Source organism: Austrofundulus limnaeus, unplaced genomic scaffold (assembly GCF_001266775.1).
Source record: "Austrofundulus limnaeus strain Quisiro unplaced genomic scaffold, Austrofundulus_limnaeus-1.0 Scaffold403, whole genome shotgun sequence".
Lineage (NCBI taxonomy): Eukaryota > Metazoa > Chordata > Actinopteri > Cyprinodontiformes > Rivulidae > Austrofundulus > Austrofundulus limnaeus.
The window spans coordinates 311,638-326,835 of record NW_013952805.1 but is presented as its reverse complement, the minus strand read 5'-3'; the positions used below and the strand labels follow the sequence as shown (position 1 = coordinate 326,835).

Sequence of the window (15,198 nt, the reverse complement as noted above, 5' to 3'; positions counted from 1 at the left end):
ATGCTCCTTGTGGGCTCTCAGTCAGGCTCCGCCTCTTCCTGTCTCTGTCATCTTGTGAGGACTGAATGCTCCTTGTGGGGACCAAAGCTCAGTCCCCACGGCTTCAAGGGCTAATTGGTGGTGGGGTGGGGGTGACAGCCAATCAGTGTTGGCTATGCCTATTTGACAGGTGATTCCACCACACAAGTTAAGAGAAAAAGAAAAGAAAAGAAAAGAAAGATCCGCCCCTTAGGAGCAAACTTTTCCATGGCAGAAAGAAAATCAAAGTTATCCTTTGCCAATGTAAAATAAATATTATTTAAATAAAATTATATGAAACAAAAAAAATGTAGGCTTAAGTATTTTAAATGTTAGAAGTAGATTTGTGGATTTAGTGTTTTTAATATCTAAGTATTACAGTATTTGTATTTGCATTAGTTAGTTATTTATGTATTTATTTATTTGTTACTCAAGAACACTTCCCAAAGTCATTCAACCATTTCAAAAGTCTTTAAATGTTACCTTCAAATTACATTTATTTAATATGACTTATTGCTTCAATGTCCATCTTCTGACATTGTACCCTAAAATCATCAATACAGGGTACATATATGTCCCATTAACTACTTGGGAACATAATTGTACCTTTCAAGCCTTCAAAAAGTACAAATATGTACTGTAAGGTACAATTATTGGCTCTATAGGGGTACAAAAGTCCAGAATGTACCTCAGGGGACAGATATGTACTTAGAATACACAACAATGTACTCCTACTGTACCCTATTTTCTGACAGTGTAGTTTTAGGGTCCAGTAGGTACCTGTGAGGTTAATTTTAGGGTAAATGGTCTAGGTTAGGATATAAAATTACCAAAAAATGAATGGAAGTCAATGGAAAGTCCCCACAAGGATAGAAAAACATGGTACATGTGTGTGTAGATGTGTTTGTGGAAGGACAGGTCACCGAGCAGCGTCCTAATTATGTGTCTCGTACTCTAAGTTCTAACATATGGATTCCATTTTCTTCATCTTTGCACTTCTCAACTGGTTTCTGGTGTCCCGCAAAGTGAAGGCCACTCGTCCACCATATCAGAATCCTAAATCATTTTTCACGACAGAAATTGCAGGTATCCTAAAATAAAATCTCAACTCCGCGAGCTATCTGCGTCGAGTGAGGGACGTGGACGCACAGAAGTAAATCGTAGGTTTGGAGAAATCCTAAATTCAAGCCGTTTTGCAGAAGTGCTGGGAAAAATGAAAGCCACAAGTTTAATCCCGGAGTCTAGGGTTCAGCACGTTTGTGTGGAGTGGAGATGAAAATGCTGAGCACGCAAAAATCCTCTGGCTGCTAAATAAGAAGCAATGAAACACGCTCAAATGGCCTGGATCAGGAAGTTACTGTAAAGTGTTTTTTTTTTTTTTTTTTTGAGTTGTTCAGCGTTTCCATGGGCAGCGAGGAGCGACGCTCCCCCCTCTGAGCTGGAGGTGAAAGTGAGGGGATAGAATTACTCTGAGCAGGGAGCAGAGGTGAAAGTGTATGGCTGGGTGATTCGAACACCATCTGTCTGTTATCAAACTGCGGAAAGGAGTCGAACAGCCGAGGCAGTTCTCTCAAACTGGCCACAGCTCTCCCCTCACAGGCACTCACTGCTGGACATGTGGAGACACTTAACGGGAGCTCATCTACAGATTTCCTCGTCCTTCTTCTTACTCAGACCATCTACCCCCCCACCCCCACTCCACTTGCTCAAAATTAAAATGTATGGAAGTCATTAACTGCAGATAGAAAGCAAGAGGAGGAGAAGCAGGGAAAGAAGGTGGGATCAGGACGGAGTGATACAAATTGCATTTTTTATAGCGCAAAAAAAAGATAAGGAGCTGATGAGAAGCTGGGTGGGTGATATCCCAGCAGAGACGAGAACCGTGGTGAAAATGAGTCACTTGGTCCATCTATCTTCACGTGGGCGAGAGGTGGAATAAAGATCCTCTTTGCTTGCAGCAATTACTGAAAAGAGCTCCCGACATGTAACCATTAGGACACAACAAACTATTAAACACAAACACATACACACACACTGATACACCTGATGCCTGCAGATGAAGGGCACCTGTGTGCCAGAGCTGTGAGCAGGTTTACGATGAAGGCTGAAGACTTTTACACGAGCGCTACTGTTTTTTACAGCCCGTTAACCAAGAGCAGACGTGCTCACGCCCCTGCCTGGACACCAAGTCTGCATCATCTGTGCAATGATTACGCAACTCAATAAAAACTACGGCCCGGTTCACACAAACTACTTCTGCAAACTGAGTTTTTCAAACGATGACATTTAGTGAAACGATTGTTATCATATAAACACAATAGAACTTATAATAGAACAATCTAAGGATTTAGAATGTGTTTTTACTCTTCAAAACTCCATGCAGTGAGCGTTTAGCATTTCTCCTTGATAAAAGCCTATTTAATTTGTTTCACATCACAATAAGGCTTCAGTTTCATGCTTCTTTTCTTTTTTCTTTTTTCTTTTAAACAAACAATCGTTTTGTTTTTGCAAGTGGGGATAAGATCTCCTTTCTTGGAAAAGTTGTGATGTCTGGTGGGCAGATGTAGCACATGCTGAAAAGACATTTTCATGCGTATCACCTACAAAGAACAAATATTCGAGGAATAAATCAAATCAAATGTTACAAATCTATTTGGAATATTCTATGATTTATGCTTAAAGCTGTTAAGAGCCGCTTTACACTTTTTAACTTTAAATATGCTCCTCATTGACCTAAATACAAATAACGTGAAAAATGTCTCCATCAACCATAGATTTATTCAAATTTAAAAAAAAAAAAAACGCAAATTTGTGCCTACATATCAGACGAATCAATAATTTACGAGCTACAAATCAGTTTCCTTTTCTGCACTAATAAATGTTTCATGTCCTGTCAATCATTCTTCAGGTAATTATTCACATTTTCAAGACTTTTGAAGAAACTCTGCCTCTGCGTGCCCACAGGTCAGTTTCTTCGCACAAAGCCCCCTTTGATCCAGTCTCAATCCGTCCCCCCGAGGGCCGGCTGAACTCTGGCGCTCCGCAGGGCCTCATGGCTACGGTCGAGGAACGCAGGCGTTCTCACGTTTGAGCTGCCGACATGTCGAAGCAAAAACGGTCAGACATGACACCTCGCCGTCAGAGCTGAGACATAGACTGGGCCGTTCTTGGTTCCAGCTGCTGTGAAGTTTAAAGTGAGTCAGAATGCCCACAGCTTTCAGGAAATGTTGCACTGTTTCCATTTTGTGTATTTTCCCCCCTCCAATAGAAAAAGCTGTTTGATGCCGTTTCTTCCTACAATTTTTCCTACAGAAAAAATAATGTTAGAGTTTCTCTTCCAACATAAAAAAATGTTGATGAGGGTAAATTAATCAGGTATAATAAAAGAGCAATCTTTTCATTTTACAGAATTATAAACTAAAAAGTGTTTTAAATTTTTGATGTGTAACTGTCCAACACTGAATTACTGCAGATATATATACAATGAGACACTTTGAATGCCTAAATACCATATTTATTCGTGTATAATACAATCTCGTGTATAATACGACCCCTCCCCCTTTTTGAGCTTAAAAAGCATAAATAATTTAATCCTCAAACTACCTCCAATTTCATGCAGACTTCAAGATTTCTCAGCCTTTGCAGTCTTTATACATATCAGTAAAATGATCATTGGACTGTTCATTTTATTTTAACAACATATGTACTAAAAAGTATTTTGACAACAAATATATATCAGCTGTAGCAGCATCATATGAATTCTGGCATTTTACACATAGTCCACCAGGAGGCGCCAACACAAAAGTCAGAGTCTTCACATGAGATTTGAGCCATTTTCTGGGGGAAAAGCAGATTACTTCCTACTCGCGAGCTACTCTGGTTAAAATCTGGTTAAAATCTGTAAAAATCCCCACCTACTCTGGTGGGGATTTTTTTTTTCAGGGATTCAAACTTTTTCAGAGCACCGGTAGATGGCAGCCATTACAGACGAACATGTGTTTGTTGTTGTTCCAGCAACGGCCTGGTCACACGCTAATGTCATTAGTTTGTTATCATTACTAAGGTGCAGGAATACTTCCCCCCATTTTTTTCCACATCATGTCACCTGGATCTGTTATTATCTCACTCTGAAGCACYGAGGAGTGTCAGAGGTAAGATTGTTTCAACTACTTTTTATGATGCGGTCTCATTTAAGGACTCAGGCATTTTGTGAATGAAGCCGATATTTCAGTTAAAATACATAAGTAAAAGTATTTATCCGAGTATAGTACTACCCCCAACTTTATGGAAGATTTTATGGATTTAATTTTACGTATTATATACTTGAATAAATATGGTAATTGATTTAACAAAGTATATTTGTGCTTACTCAGTGTGCCCGCTGTACGAAGACGGATTTAAAATATGTTTTCTGTTTAAATTTTACAAGTGAACTATTGAGCTACCTAACATTTCAACATAAACACTCTTTCTGTGCCACATTACTGTGAAAAAGCAATCAAGATTGTTGTATCTTGACATCCAGTCTTGGATTGTCTGTAAATGACAGATTTTTCCTTAATATGCAGGTAAACGGACTTAATGAGAAATCTCATGGGATTTTTTTTTTCCAAATAGCACAGATTATTTCAAAAATCAGCTTCTAATTAAAATTACATCTCAGAGGCTGTAGGACAAAAAATAAATAAACAAATTTACATTAACCATTTCCCAACCCGCTCTGCTGCTAGAAAGATGCTGTTAGCTCTGCTCTTCGTTCTGTCTTTCCCCGTATGGCTGACAGTCAGCTTGTTCCAATCCAACCCATATTGCTCACATGCGAGTAATATGGGGGATGGGGTAATACATGTGTGAGTAATACGGATTTTTTTGTGAAAATTTTAAATTTTCAAGGGTCAAGGTCCAAGTAAAAATCCAAAGAGGTTGAGATGTGTGCAGTCGACAGGTTGACAGTATGTCGGTCAGTTTTCTAGTAACGTTTGTATATGTTGACCCCAAACTTGTGCAAAAAAGGCAGATTTTGTTGCAGGTTAAAATAGCGTGAACTGTAAATAAGACATCAGGTGAAAGTTGTTTTTACACTAGCTGTGTTTACATTGACCATGAAAATGCGCGAATTAGAATTTCGAAAATAAATTTGCTCAATGAAAACACGTCAATTTCGAAAAAAATTACGTTCTTCGACAAAATATTTTTGAGCTAGGTTGAGGTGGTATTTCGGCCGTATCGAAATAGGTGTTTTTCGCAAAACTGCAATGGAAACACTTTTTTCGCATCACAGGAGTCACGTGATCAACAACCGGATATTTCTACTGGCGAAAAAGACGATGACGAAGAAGATAACAGGAAGTACAAATAGTAGTAATATCACAGAAGTAGTATATAATAGTAAACTCACCGACTACAATTTCCCAAAAACACAGCATAAGTAGCCGCTCCCAAGTAGGGGGTTGTCGCTCGAAAGCCTTGATAAGACGCCAATGTCTCCTCTGATGATGAGTGCTAGTGTCGCGGTAGCAACATGCTATGTGTTTGCATCCATTGCCGCCATGTTTGTAATGATTTATCGTGAGAACAAACATATTCATTTGTGACTTTAATAGCATTTCTTACTTAATGGAAACCCGCAGTTGCGAAACTGTGTTTTTCGTCATTAACAGAATATCGACAAAGTTTTGCGCACATTTGCAATGGAAACGCAGCTACTGTCAGGCCAAAAAAAAGGGTCACACTCTAATATTTCATTGGACCACCTTTAGATTTGATTACGGCACGCATTCACTGTGGCATTGTTTCGATGAGCTTCCTAGACCTGACCAACTGCAGCAACCCCAGATCACAGCACTGCCCCCACAGGCTTGTACAGTAGGCACTACGATGGGTGCATCCTCCAAGATGATGGGTCCCACTATCCTTCCAGTTTTTAATAATGCGTTGGATGGTTCTAGTAGTTTCTGCTTGATGCACGCCAGTCTCAAACAGACTGACATGTTCTCCACGACCACATGTCTTTTGACTTGGTTGTTTAAGAAATGAGAATCAACTCATTGCACCAGTTGGGGTTAAATAACTTGTTGGCAGTTGAAAGATCATCGCCCATGAAGTGATTATCCAATAGGAGGCTCGTACATATTTGGTCAGTTAAATCCAGGTGGCGACTTTTCTTTTGGCCAGGCAGTGTATTTCACGCCAACTTACTGAAGATTGTGTCCCACTCGTGCACTAAACAGATAACTTTTGATGGTTTGAAAACAAACAAAAAAAAACCCCAGCAAAAAGTCTAAACTTTAGCCTCACATTCTGAGTCAGGGAGTCTCAGAAACTCGAAGATGAATGAACTCTACAGAGGTTGGTGTATAGCTGAGAGAGCTACTGAGCGGGGCCTTAAATGCCTTTAATAAGATTGGGACAAAGCCTTCTTTCTTCTATGTTTAAAGAGATTGGGTTCCCAAAACCTGCCCCTGAGGCCCAACTGCAGGGCTGCAGCAGGTAGCTAATGGACACGTGGCTCAGCAGCACAAATGCCCCGCAGGCGTGCATCATAAGCAGCTCCGCAAAAGAGCAATCAGGACCGGCGTCATCCCACCACAGAAATAACAGGCTTAACTTCTGCTTCATTTACTTTCATGTAAGGGAGAAGAAGAAGAAATGGTTTACAGGGCAGCAGCTACACAAGCATCAGTAATAGAGCCTCTTGAGACCGATCATGTCCCAGTGTTAGCTCTTTTCTTTTCTCGATTCTGCAGGCATTTGCTTAAAACAACACCTGCACTAAAGCTGCTTATGTTTGGCTCCATCAGTCAGAGACCTAAATTAAGCTAAAAAAAATGGAAAAACATGGCACTACAGGACCTGAAAGAAGAAATTCCCATTGATGTTAACACACAGCCTGTATCTTATTAGAGTACAGCAATGTTTTTGTTTACATGTACTTGTTCTGGAAATGTGTCCAGTAAATACAGACTGGCAGCAGTGACATTATTTTTCCTCAGTTTACCTTCCCTATGTGTTCAATTCATTTTACACTGGCAACCCACAGATTTGTAGATTCTGGTTGTTTGCATTAAAGATTTACAAATTGACGTTGGCAGCAGTGAAGCATGGCCTGATCAAACCCAGAGCCAACGCAAACTAAGGTCTGGCTGAATAATTCTCCACAATTTAAAGAGGCGTGTTTTTATTTGTTTCTATATCAGTGCTCAACTAATAAAATTGTCTCTTTCTGCTGAAAGCATTTCAGATAAAAGGGATTGTAGAATGTAGCAAAAGACAACTGAGAAAGAAAGACAAAAGCGAAAATAATGTGTGCAAAGGTGAATGAGAAACCTGTCACTAGTTAGTGAGATATACTTACCCTGGGGCCCCTTTTGCCTGGTTTTCCTGGCAAGCCTGGAAATCCTTGAGGGCCCTGAAAGCAACGGATTAAAAATATCATTAGTTTTGTGAAGGAGGTCTATAATTCAAAAAAGCAAGAAAAAAAGAACTACTGCCTTTTTCATTTTATTTAAAGAAATGTCGGTTTAAAAAAAGACCATGTTTCCAGTTGTCAGAATGATCCTCAGTGAAGGTAATCAAGAAATCTCAGAGACATCCCCCACCCCCACCCCTATGTCACATTTAGGGAAGTAAGCTGAATGTTTCGAAGCAATCACTGAGCTGCTGCCAGGCATGAGGGTGTCTTGTTATAAACCGATATAAGCCTGTCCTTCAGCCAACATTATTTCAGCCTCAAATTTACAACAGAGCGTGGACTCTAAATCTGAGTTATTCTGCTGGCAGGGAGGTCACCACTGGTTCCAGCCTCAGACAATCATATTAAATATGAGCATCAGCTCGCTTTAAAACAATTTCATACATGGATTAGCAAAGCTCCGAAAGGTCACTTTTAATGAAGGGTCAATCTGAGGACCTGATTCGGTTTGAGATCTCGGGATTGTATCTTATTTTCCCACAGCTCGAAAAGTTTAGAGAGTAAGAGGGAAATGAGCTGAAAAACAGCTCAAGGCAGGCAGTCTTGCCGAAAATGGGCTTCTGTATTAATGTCAGATGTATAGAGCACTTTATGTGGCTTGGACTGAACACCTCTCTATTATTACATTTTCTTTTAGCCAGCCTTCACTCAGGCCAGCCAAAAGCTTTGCAGCAACTTTTAGATTCTTTAGATTTCAGCCATCAGGCGATCCACATGTGATAAGTCGTCTGAGCTTTAGTTACTGCTTGGGTCAGGGCCAAAGTGCTAAAGGCAGCTGTATTTCCTCACTGAATTTATGCAATTACTATACTACACAAACTATTCAGAAACTGGCTCATCTCATTTTTCCACCTAAAAGCCATGTGGCAACTTTGGACCTTTCGAAGATCTACTGTTGTACCTGGGAGCAAACCATGAGAAACAGATCCCTTGAGACCTGAACACTGTGAGGCAGGGTGAAGACATTCCACAGATTGTTCATTGGACTGATCCCTCTGGAGAACTTGCTAAGCTAATACGATAAACCTATTATTGTTTTCCTTTAACCCTTTGTTGAAAAACAACCACACAGACAGCGAGACCCAGGGTTCCTAAGAATCCCATTATCCCTGCTTGTCTTTGATAAAATCGATAAAGTATTTCATCAGGCACGGCGCCTCAGTTGCCTCTCAGCAAGAAGGTTGCTGGATCTGGGATCTGGGTAGAGTTGGCACGTTCTCTCTGTTCATGCGATGGTTTCCTCCCACAGACAAAAAAAAAACACGACTGTTACATTAATCTGTAACTCTATGGTTGGTTGTTTCCATGTGTCCCTGTGAAGGACTTACAACCTCTCCAGGTACCCCACTCCTTGCACAGTGACTGCTGGACATGGGCACTATTGACCCCAATGGCCCTGAAAGTAAGATGTGATTTAAAAGGATGGATGGATGGATGGATGGATAGATGGATTTGAGCTAAAATGAGAGGTAGTCACAGAGCTGAAACAGTATGTGTGTGTAAGAAAAAATAAATAAATTCACATACAAAAAAAATTCTGTAAGAATTGAAGAGCAAGTAGATGCAGGTGCAGCCAGCTACCATATTTATTCATGTCTAATACAATCTCATGTATAATACGACCCCCCCCCCCTTTTTTTTAGCTTAAAAAGCATAAAAAATTTAATCCTCAAACTACCTCAAATTTCATACAGACTTCAAGATTTTTCCGCCTTTGCAGTCTTTATATATACAGTATCAGTAAAATAATCATTCATTTTATTTTAACAACATATGTACTAAAAGGTATTTTGAAAACAAAAATATATCAGCTGTAGCAGCATCATATGAATTCTGGCATTTTACACATAGTCCACCAGGAGGCGCCAACACAAAAGTCAGAGACTTCACATGAGCTTTGGGCCATCTTCTGGGGGGAAAGCAGATTACTTCCTACTCGCGAGCGCCCCCTCTGGTGGGGAAATGTTTTTTCAGGGATACAAACTTTTTCAGAACACCGGTAGACGGCAGCCATTACAGACGAACATGTGTTTGTTGTTGTTTGAGGAGCGGCCTGGTCACACGCTAATGTCATTAGTTCGTTATCATTACTAACGTGCAGGACTACTTTCCCCCCATTTTTTCCACATCATGTCGCCTGCCTGGATTTGTTATTATCTCGCTCTGAAAAACGGAGCATCAGAGGTGAGCTCGTTGACATTTTGTGAATGAAGCTGATATTTCAGTTAAAATACATAAGTAAAAATATTTATCCAAGTATAGTACTACCTCCCAACTTTATGCATGATTTTATGGATTTAATTTTATGTATTATACTTGAATAAATATGGTAGTCATGGAATTTAAATGCAAAAATATTCATAAAAAGAAACATTTTGCATTTACATACAGAAACTTCACATATTTGAATAATTGCATGCATTTGGAAAGACCAGCATCAACAGTATTACCTGCCATTATTACTTCAAGAACAATGGCTTGATGCAAATATTTAACATAAATTCTATGTGTAATTTTGCACATTATTGTCAGCCTAATAAACTGCTAACATTAATGCAATTTCCTGTTTTACTTACTGTCCATTCAACCATTAGGCATGTGCAACATAATTTTTGTCATCTGCACTAGTTTAACAGAGCTCTCATATTTATAGTCTGTGGACATTCAGACAATGGACACCAGCTACGCACGCATCAACCAAAAGCCAAAAGACTGCACCAAATAAACTAGACAAAAAAATACTGCAAATGTGATTACTGGCAAAGAAAAACATAACAGAATGCCAAGTTTTAGTTTGCTGTTGTTTTTTTAACAGATAGTTGAGAAAGCAGTGCATTTTCATCACCTATTTGACTTAACAATTGACAGCTAAGAGTGAGACAACAGTGATCCTAAAGTACGAAAACACCCTGAGCTAAAACTAAGCAGAAGCTATTTTCAGAGTTGAATTTGTGTTTTAGGATTGTTATGGCTTTGAAGAAAAATCAGTTATTTATCTTCAAAGACAAGTTAAATGCTGATGTTTTAACCCCAGCCTACATGTCTAAGTACCCTCAGGCAAAACCCTCATACTACACACTAAAGCACCAGTGTGGGCTTGGAGGTTCAAAATCAAGCTAATCTTAAAGTAATCCAAAACATATTAAAACAATAAACACATTTTTACACATATGGTGCAGACGTCTGTGGTGTTTTATGGTGACGAGTAAAGTGCTGCATTCATGACGTTTTGGCCCCTGAATGGTTGATTGTGTTTAAGCACTTTATTCCTTTAACCTTTCACCCTACTTTAAAAGTTTTCTTCTTTTTTTTTCTCTCTCTCCGAGCAGCCGCACCATCACTTCGAAGGAATCTAACACCTCACTGCCAGCCTCTCCACTCAGAGTGGAAAAGGCTGTGAACTCTGCTGCTAAAATAACACATCGCACATTAAATGAGCTCCAATGAGACACAGACTGAGAATGTTTCACATCACATGTAGGTACGGTATAACCAATAAGGGTACGAGCAATTCAAAAACACAACTGGACAATGATGAAATTCAGCAATATTTGAATTATCAGCAATCACTAAAGAAAATGGATAAAAAAGCTTGCTCCAGTTCTTACCTCAGCAATACGAAAAAGCAAACATGCACTCATTTATACGATTTTAGAAGAGTTTGTTAAACTGCTGACTCACTCACCGGTGGTCCTGGTTCTCCCTTTAGACAAGTCGGTCCGGCAAGGAGTGAGAACTGGGTCGGCTCCAGGTCAAATGTTTGCAAACCATCTGTTGAAGCAGGGGTGGTTGGTTCGAAGTCCTGCACATTGGTCACTTCTGGCTCAGGTTTCCTTAGAGCCACTGTGGCAAACTCCTTTTGCTGGGGGCTGTTTGAAGGAGACCCCTGTGTGGGGGCAGCCTTGGTCCAAAAGTTTGTTTTCGTCTCAGAGGGTTTGGTGGAAACAGGTGAAGCTCTTTGTTTCCCAGAAGATTTTGAAGAGTTCCTCTGCTTTGCGTACTTTCTGGTGTGCAAATGTAATTTTGGATTTGGTGTGCTTGTGCTTATCCAAAGTGGTGCAGTAACAGTCCGAGTTAAAACTCTGAACGGACTTTCCAGTTCTGGATGAACTGAGGGAGAAACCGAAACAGCACCGGGTTTCGTAGAGCTTGCAGTCGGATACCCAGACGTGTTGTTCAGCATCGAGAGCTCAGTTGGAAGAACTGCAGTCCTGGTCAAAGCAGTCAACTGTGCTCCTTTTGGTCTCTCTGTCAATGGTAGTGGATTTATGTGAGAAAAAGTCATATTTGGGTCTGAAAAAAGAGGTAGCATGGGAGAAAACACAGGCCGATAGGTGTCGGCTTCTCTGCAGTGTTTCTTAATATAATCACAATAGTTCTGAGCTGCCTTAGCAGAGGGATAAATGTCAAACTGACAAATGGCACCTTCAAATGCCACTGAATTGTGGTTCATTTTGCCCAGCAGGAAGGAACCATCTGGATCCAATACCGCCTCCTTTTTAGAGGACAAATCCACATACAGACTCTTTTTACCACAAGATGTGTGCAAGGATACTCGACGGCCTCCAATATCCAAAGCAAAATGATGCCACTGGCCATCGTAGACGTTGTAGTCCAAACTCACGTAGGCTTTCTGTCCAACGTGGAGACGTACGCTTCCTGGTAGGAACTGCAGTCCGAGCTGCACTTTCCTCTTCTTGGACAGGACTGAGAACAGAAAGGCGCTGTTGAAGCGATGAACAGACAGGCTGAGGGTCACGGAGAAGCTGGTGGCGTTGAAGGAGGCGGGGACAACAGAGCGCAGAGGCGCCTGGACGCGTGCTCTTGGAGTGAGGATGACGCCGGACTTGAAGGGGATGACGCCAGTAGGAATGGACTGAGTGGACATGCCTGACCTTCGCCAAAAAAGCCCAAGACGCTGCAGGATATCCACATCTTAAAAACAAAACAAACAAAAAAATTAGTAAAAGAAGTCAGAGACAACTGGGTATGTTAATGACATTCAATTTTGTGCTAAATTCCTAGCATGTAAAACACAGAAGAACAAAAGAACATGCATTTTGATTTGATTTGATTTGATAAGCACCTTGGGGTCCATGTGGACTTGATAAGGCTCTGTATAAGTTCAAGCCATTTACCTTTTTTTACCATGATTTAATCAGTGTTGTATAAAGTACCTCAAAGTGATACTTGAGTAAAAGTACAAGTATCTTTTCATAAAAGAACTCTGGTTAAAGTTAAAGTCTTCTCTAAAAAATATTACTTGAATAAAAGTCTTAAAGTATCTGATATTTTTGTACTTAAGTATCAAAAGTACATTTCTGACACAAAATCTACTTAAGTATTAAAAGTAAAAGTGTGTGTTCAAGTCTGGGGAAAAGCATGCAAAACAATTATAAAACCTATTTTTGTTTTACAGAAAAGAGCTGTAAGAATTATTGCTGGTAAACACTACAGTCACCCATCAAATGTATTATTTCATCAGTTGAAATTATTGAAGTTACATGAGTTGGTTGATTATAATGTTTTACAGGTTATGTATAAGGCTCATAAAGGTATATTGCCTTTAAACATTCAATTGAATTTTGTTAAAAGAGAAAGTTGTTATAATCTGAAATGGTTGGAGATGTTTGTGAAAGCTGGATTTAGAACTTGTTTAAGGGAACGATGTACTTCGGTACAAGGAATAAGACTATGGAATAATCTGGAGAGTGATGTCAAAAATAAAAGAACAATGTCGATGTTTAAGAGAATGGTTAAGGTCACTTTGTTAAAGAAATATGAAATAATATAATGTGTGTGCATACGAAATGATGCTAAGTTAGGATTTGAGGTTGTTTTTTGTTTTGTTAGTTTTTGTTTGAAGATCATTATTGTTTAAATTTATTTTTTGAGAAAAAAGGCGCAGATATTATAAGATTTTTTCTTCTTTCTGTCGCCTTTCATTTTATTTGTGATTTGTGTTTTTTTTACATAGATTTTGTTGCTTTTAAAGAAATGAAATGACTAAAATGAAAAAAAGAAAAGTACTGAGTAAAAGTGAGCAGTTCGATTTTCCAAAATGGCCTTTGTTGGGAGGTGACTTCTCCAAAAAATATTTTTTCTAACGACATACAGCTGTGATGGGTTGTGTACAAGCTAATAGGGTGTCAGAATGATATATATATATATATATTTATACTTCTCATCCAACCGCAACTAAATTCACTCTAACCAGGAGACACAATTTATCAGGATAGTATAATTTTTAAGTAATAACAACTCAGAATAAAACAGGAGTAACGACTTTCTACTTCTTACCTTTTAAAAAAATGCAGTGAGTAGAAAGTATAGATAATTGTGTAAAAAATGTAATGAGTAAAAGTAAAAAGTACGCTGAAAAATAATTACTCAAGTGAAGTACAGATGACCAAAAATTCTACTTAAGTACAGTAACAAAGTATTTGTACGTATTTACAACTCTGGATTTAATCTCTTTATTGCCCACGCAGCATTTCCCCTCAATATGAACACTTAATGAAATGAAAATGTGTTAACAATTTGTGTGAAAATATCCTCATCAAGCATGCTGATCTCCATCAAAGCATAAACTGGAAGAAGTGAAACTGCAGGAACATAAGTGATATTTAATGTGCTGTGATGCAATCCTGGGAGTTTACCCATATAAAGTAGGACTAATGGAAAACCTGCAGCAAAACCATTTTTTTTAAAGTCGCATAAGTCTCAATATAGGGTCGCACATCAGCATTTACTTTTGGGGATTGCTGCATCTTATGTAATCCTTACGTCATTCTTAATTAGGACAATTTCAGGCAGCGGCATCCGAACGAGTCCCCGGAGAAGATGGTTGTGGGGATGCAAGAGGTTTCTGAGCGCACAAACAGAAATGTTATCTCACTTTATCTGGTAATGTCTGCTGATTAAAGATGATTCCTCTGACAGGAGCCTGTGCTCGTGAAAACATACTGCAGGTTACTTGCTGCAGGTTTAATTGCTGCTCCCGTCTCACAGGAGGAAGATGTGAGTAATGTTCCCACATTACGCTGCTGTGTGTGTTGTATATTGCTCCTAATTGGAGGCGCACCTTTGAGGAAAGGTTTAATTAAATCCACATTTCAGGGGCGCAAAGAAACAGGTTTTATTTTTGCTGAATTCTTTATTATATTCTTGAAGCTACATTTTAACATTCCTGCCCTGTGAGTGAATATTAATGTGGCATAAACAATCTATATCAAAAATATGGATGTGATTTTAATGAATTGGCTTTTAACCTTATATTAGCACAAAAAATGTACATTTAATCTGCATTTCAAAAGCAAACCGACCGTTAAATCTGAACTGGTAGATCTCACCACAAAAACCAAGAAATACAAAAAGGGTTATTTAAATATCTTTTGAACAATCACTATCTTACTTGTTACAGATTCCTCTTTGAACAACCTCATTCTGGAGAAAAATATTTAATTTCCTATAACGCTGACAAGCTAAAAGCTAATCCAAATGAAGCTAGGACCAATATAGAGTGCTGCTGTTTTAAAGAGGACATATCATGCAAAATCCACTTTTTTAGCTGTTAAATACATTTTGTTGTGGACTTGGAGTCTCTAGGAGTGCAGAAAAGTTGAATTTAGTATCTCCTGCTTTTTATTTTATATTTCAACTGAATGTTCATGGATGAAATCTGTTGGTGTGTGGCTATATACCAAACC

The 15,198-nt window shown here is 39.1% G+C and overlaps 1 protein-coding gene across 1 annotated transcript in view; it reads right to left on the bottom strand.

The window, feature by feature from the left end:
- col27a1b (collagen, type XXVII, alpha 1b) overlaps positions 1-15,198 on the bottom strand; it is a gene marked incomplete at its 5' end in the record, with an annotated part of 91,702 nt that overhangs the window by 71,275 nt on the left and 5,229 nt on the right. Inside the window, 2 exon segments of the mRNA XM_014024015.1 lie at positions 7,373-7,426; positions 11,175-12,424. Of these exon segments, the coding sequence (XP_013879469.1) occupies positions 7,373-7,426; positions 11,175-12,424 (1,304 nt within the window).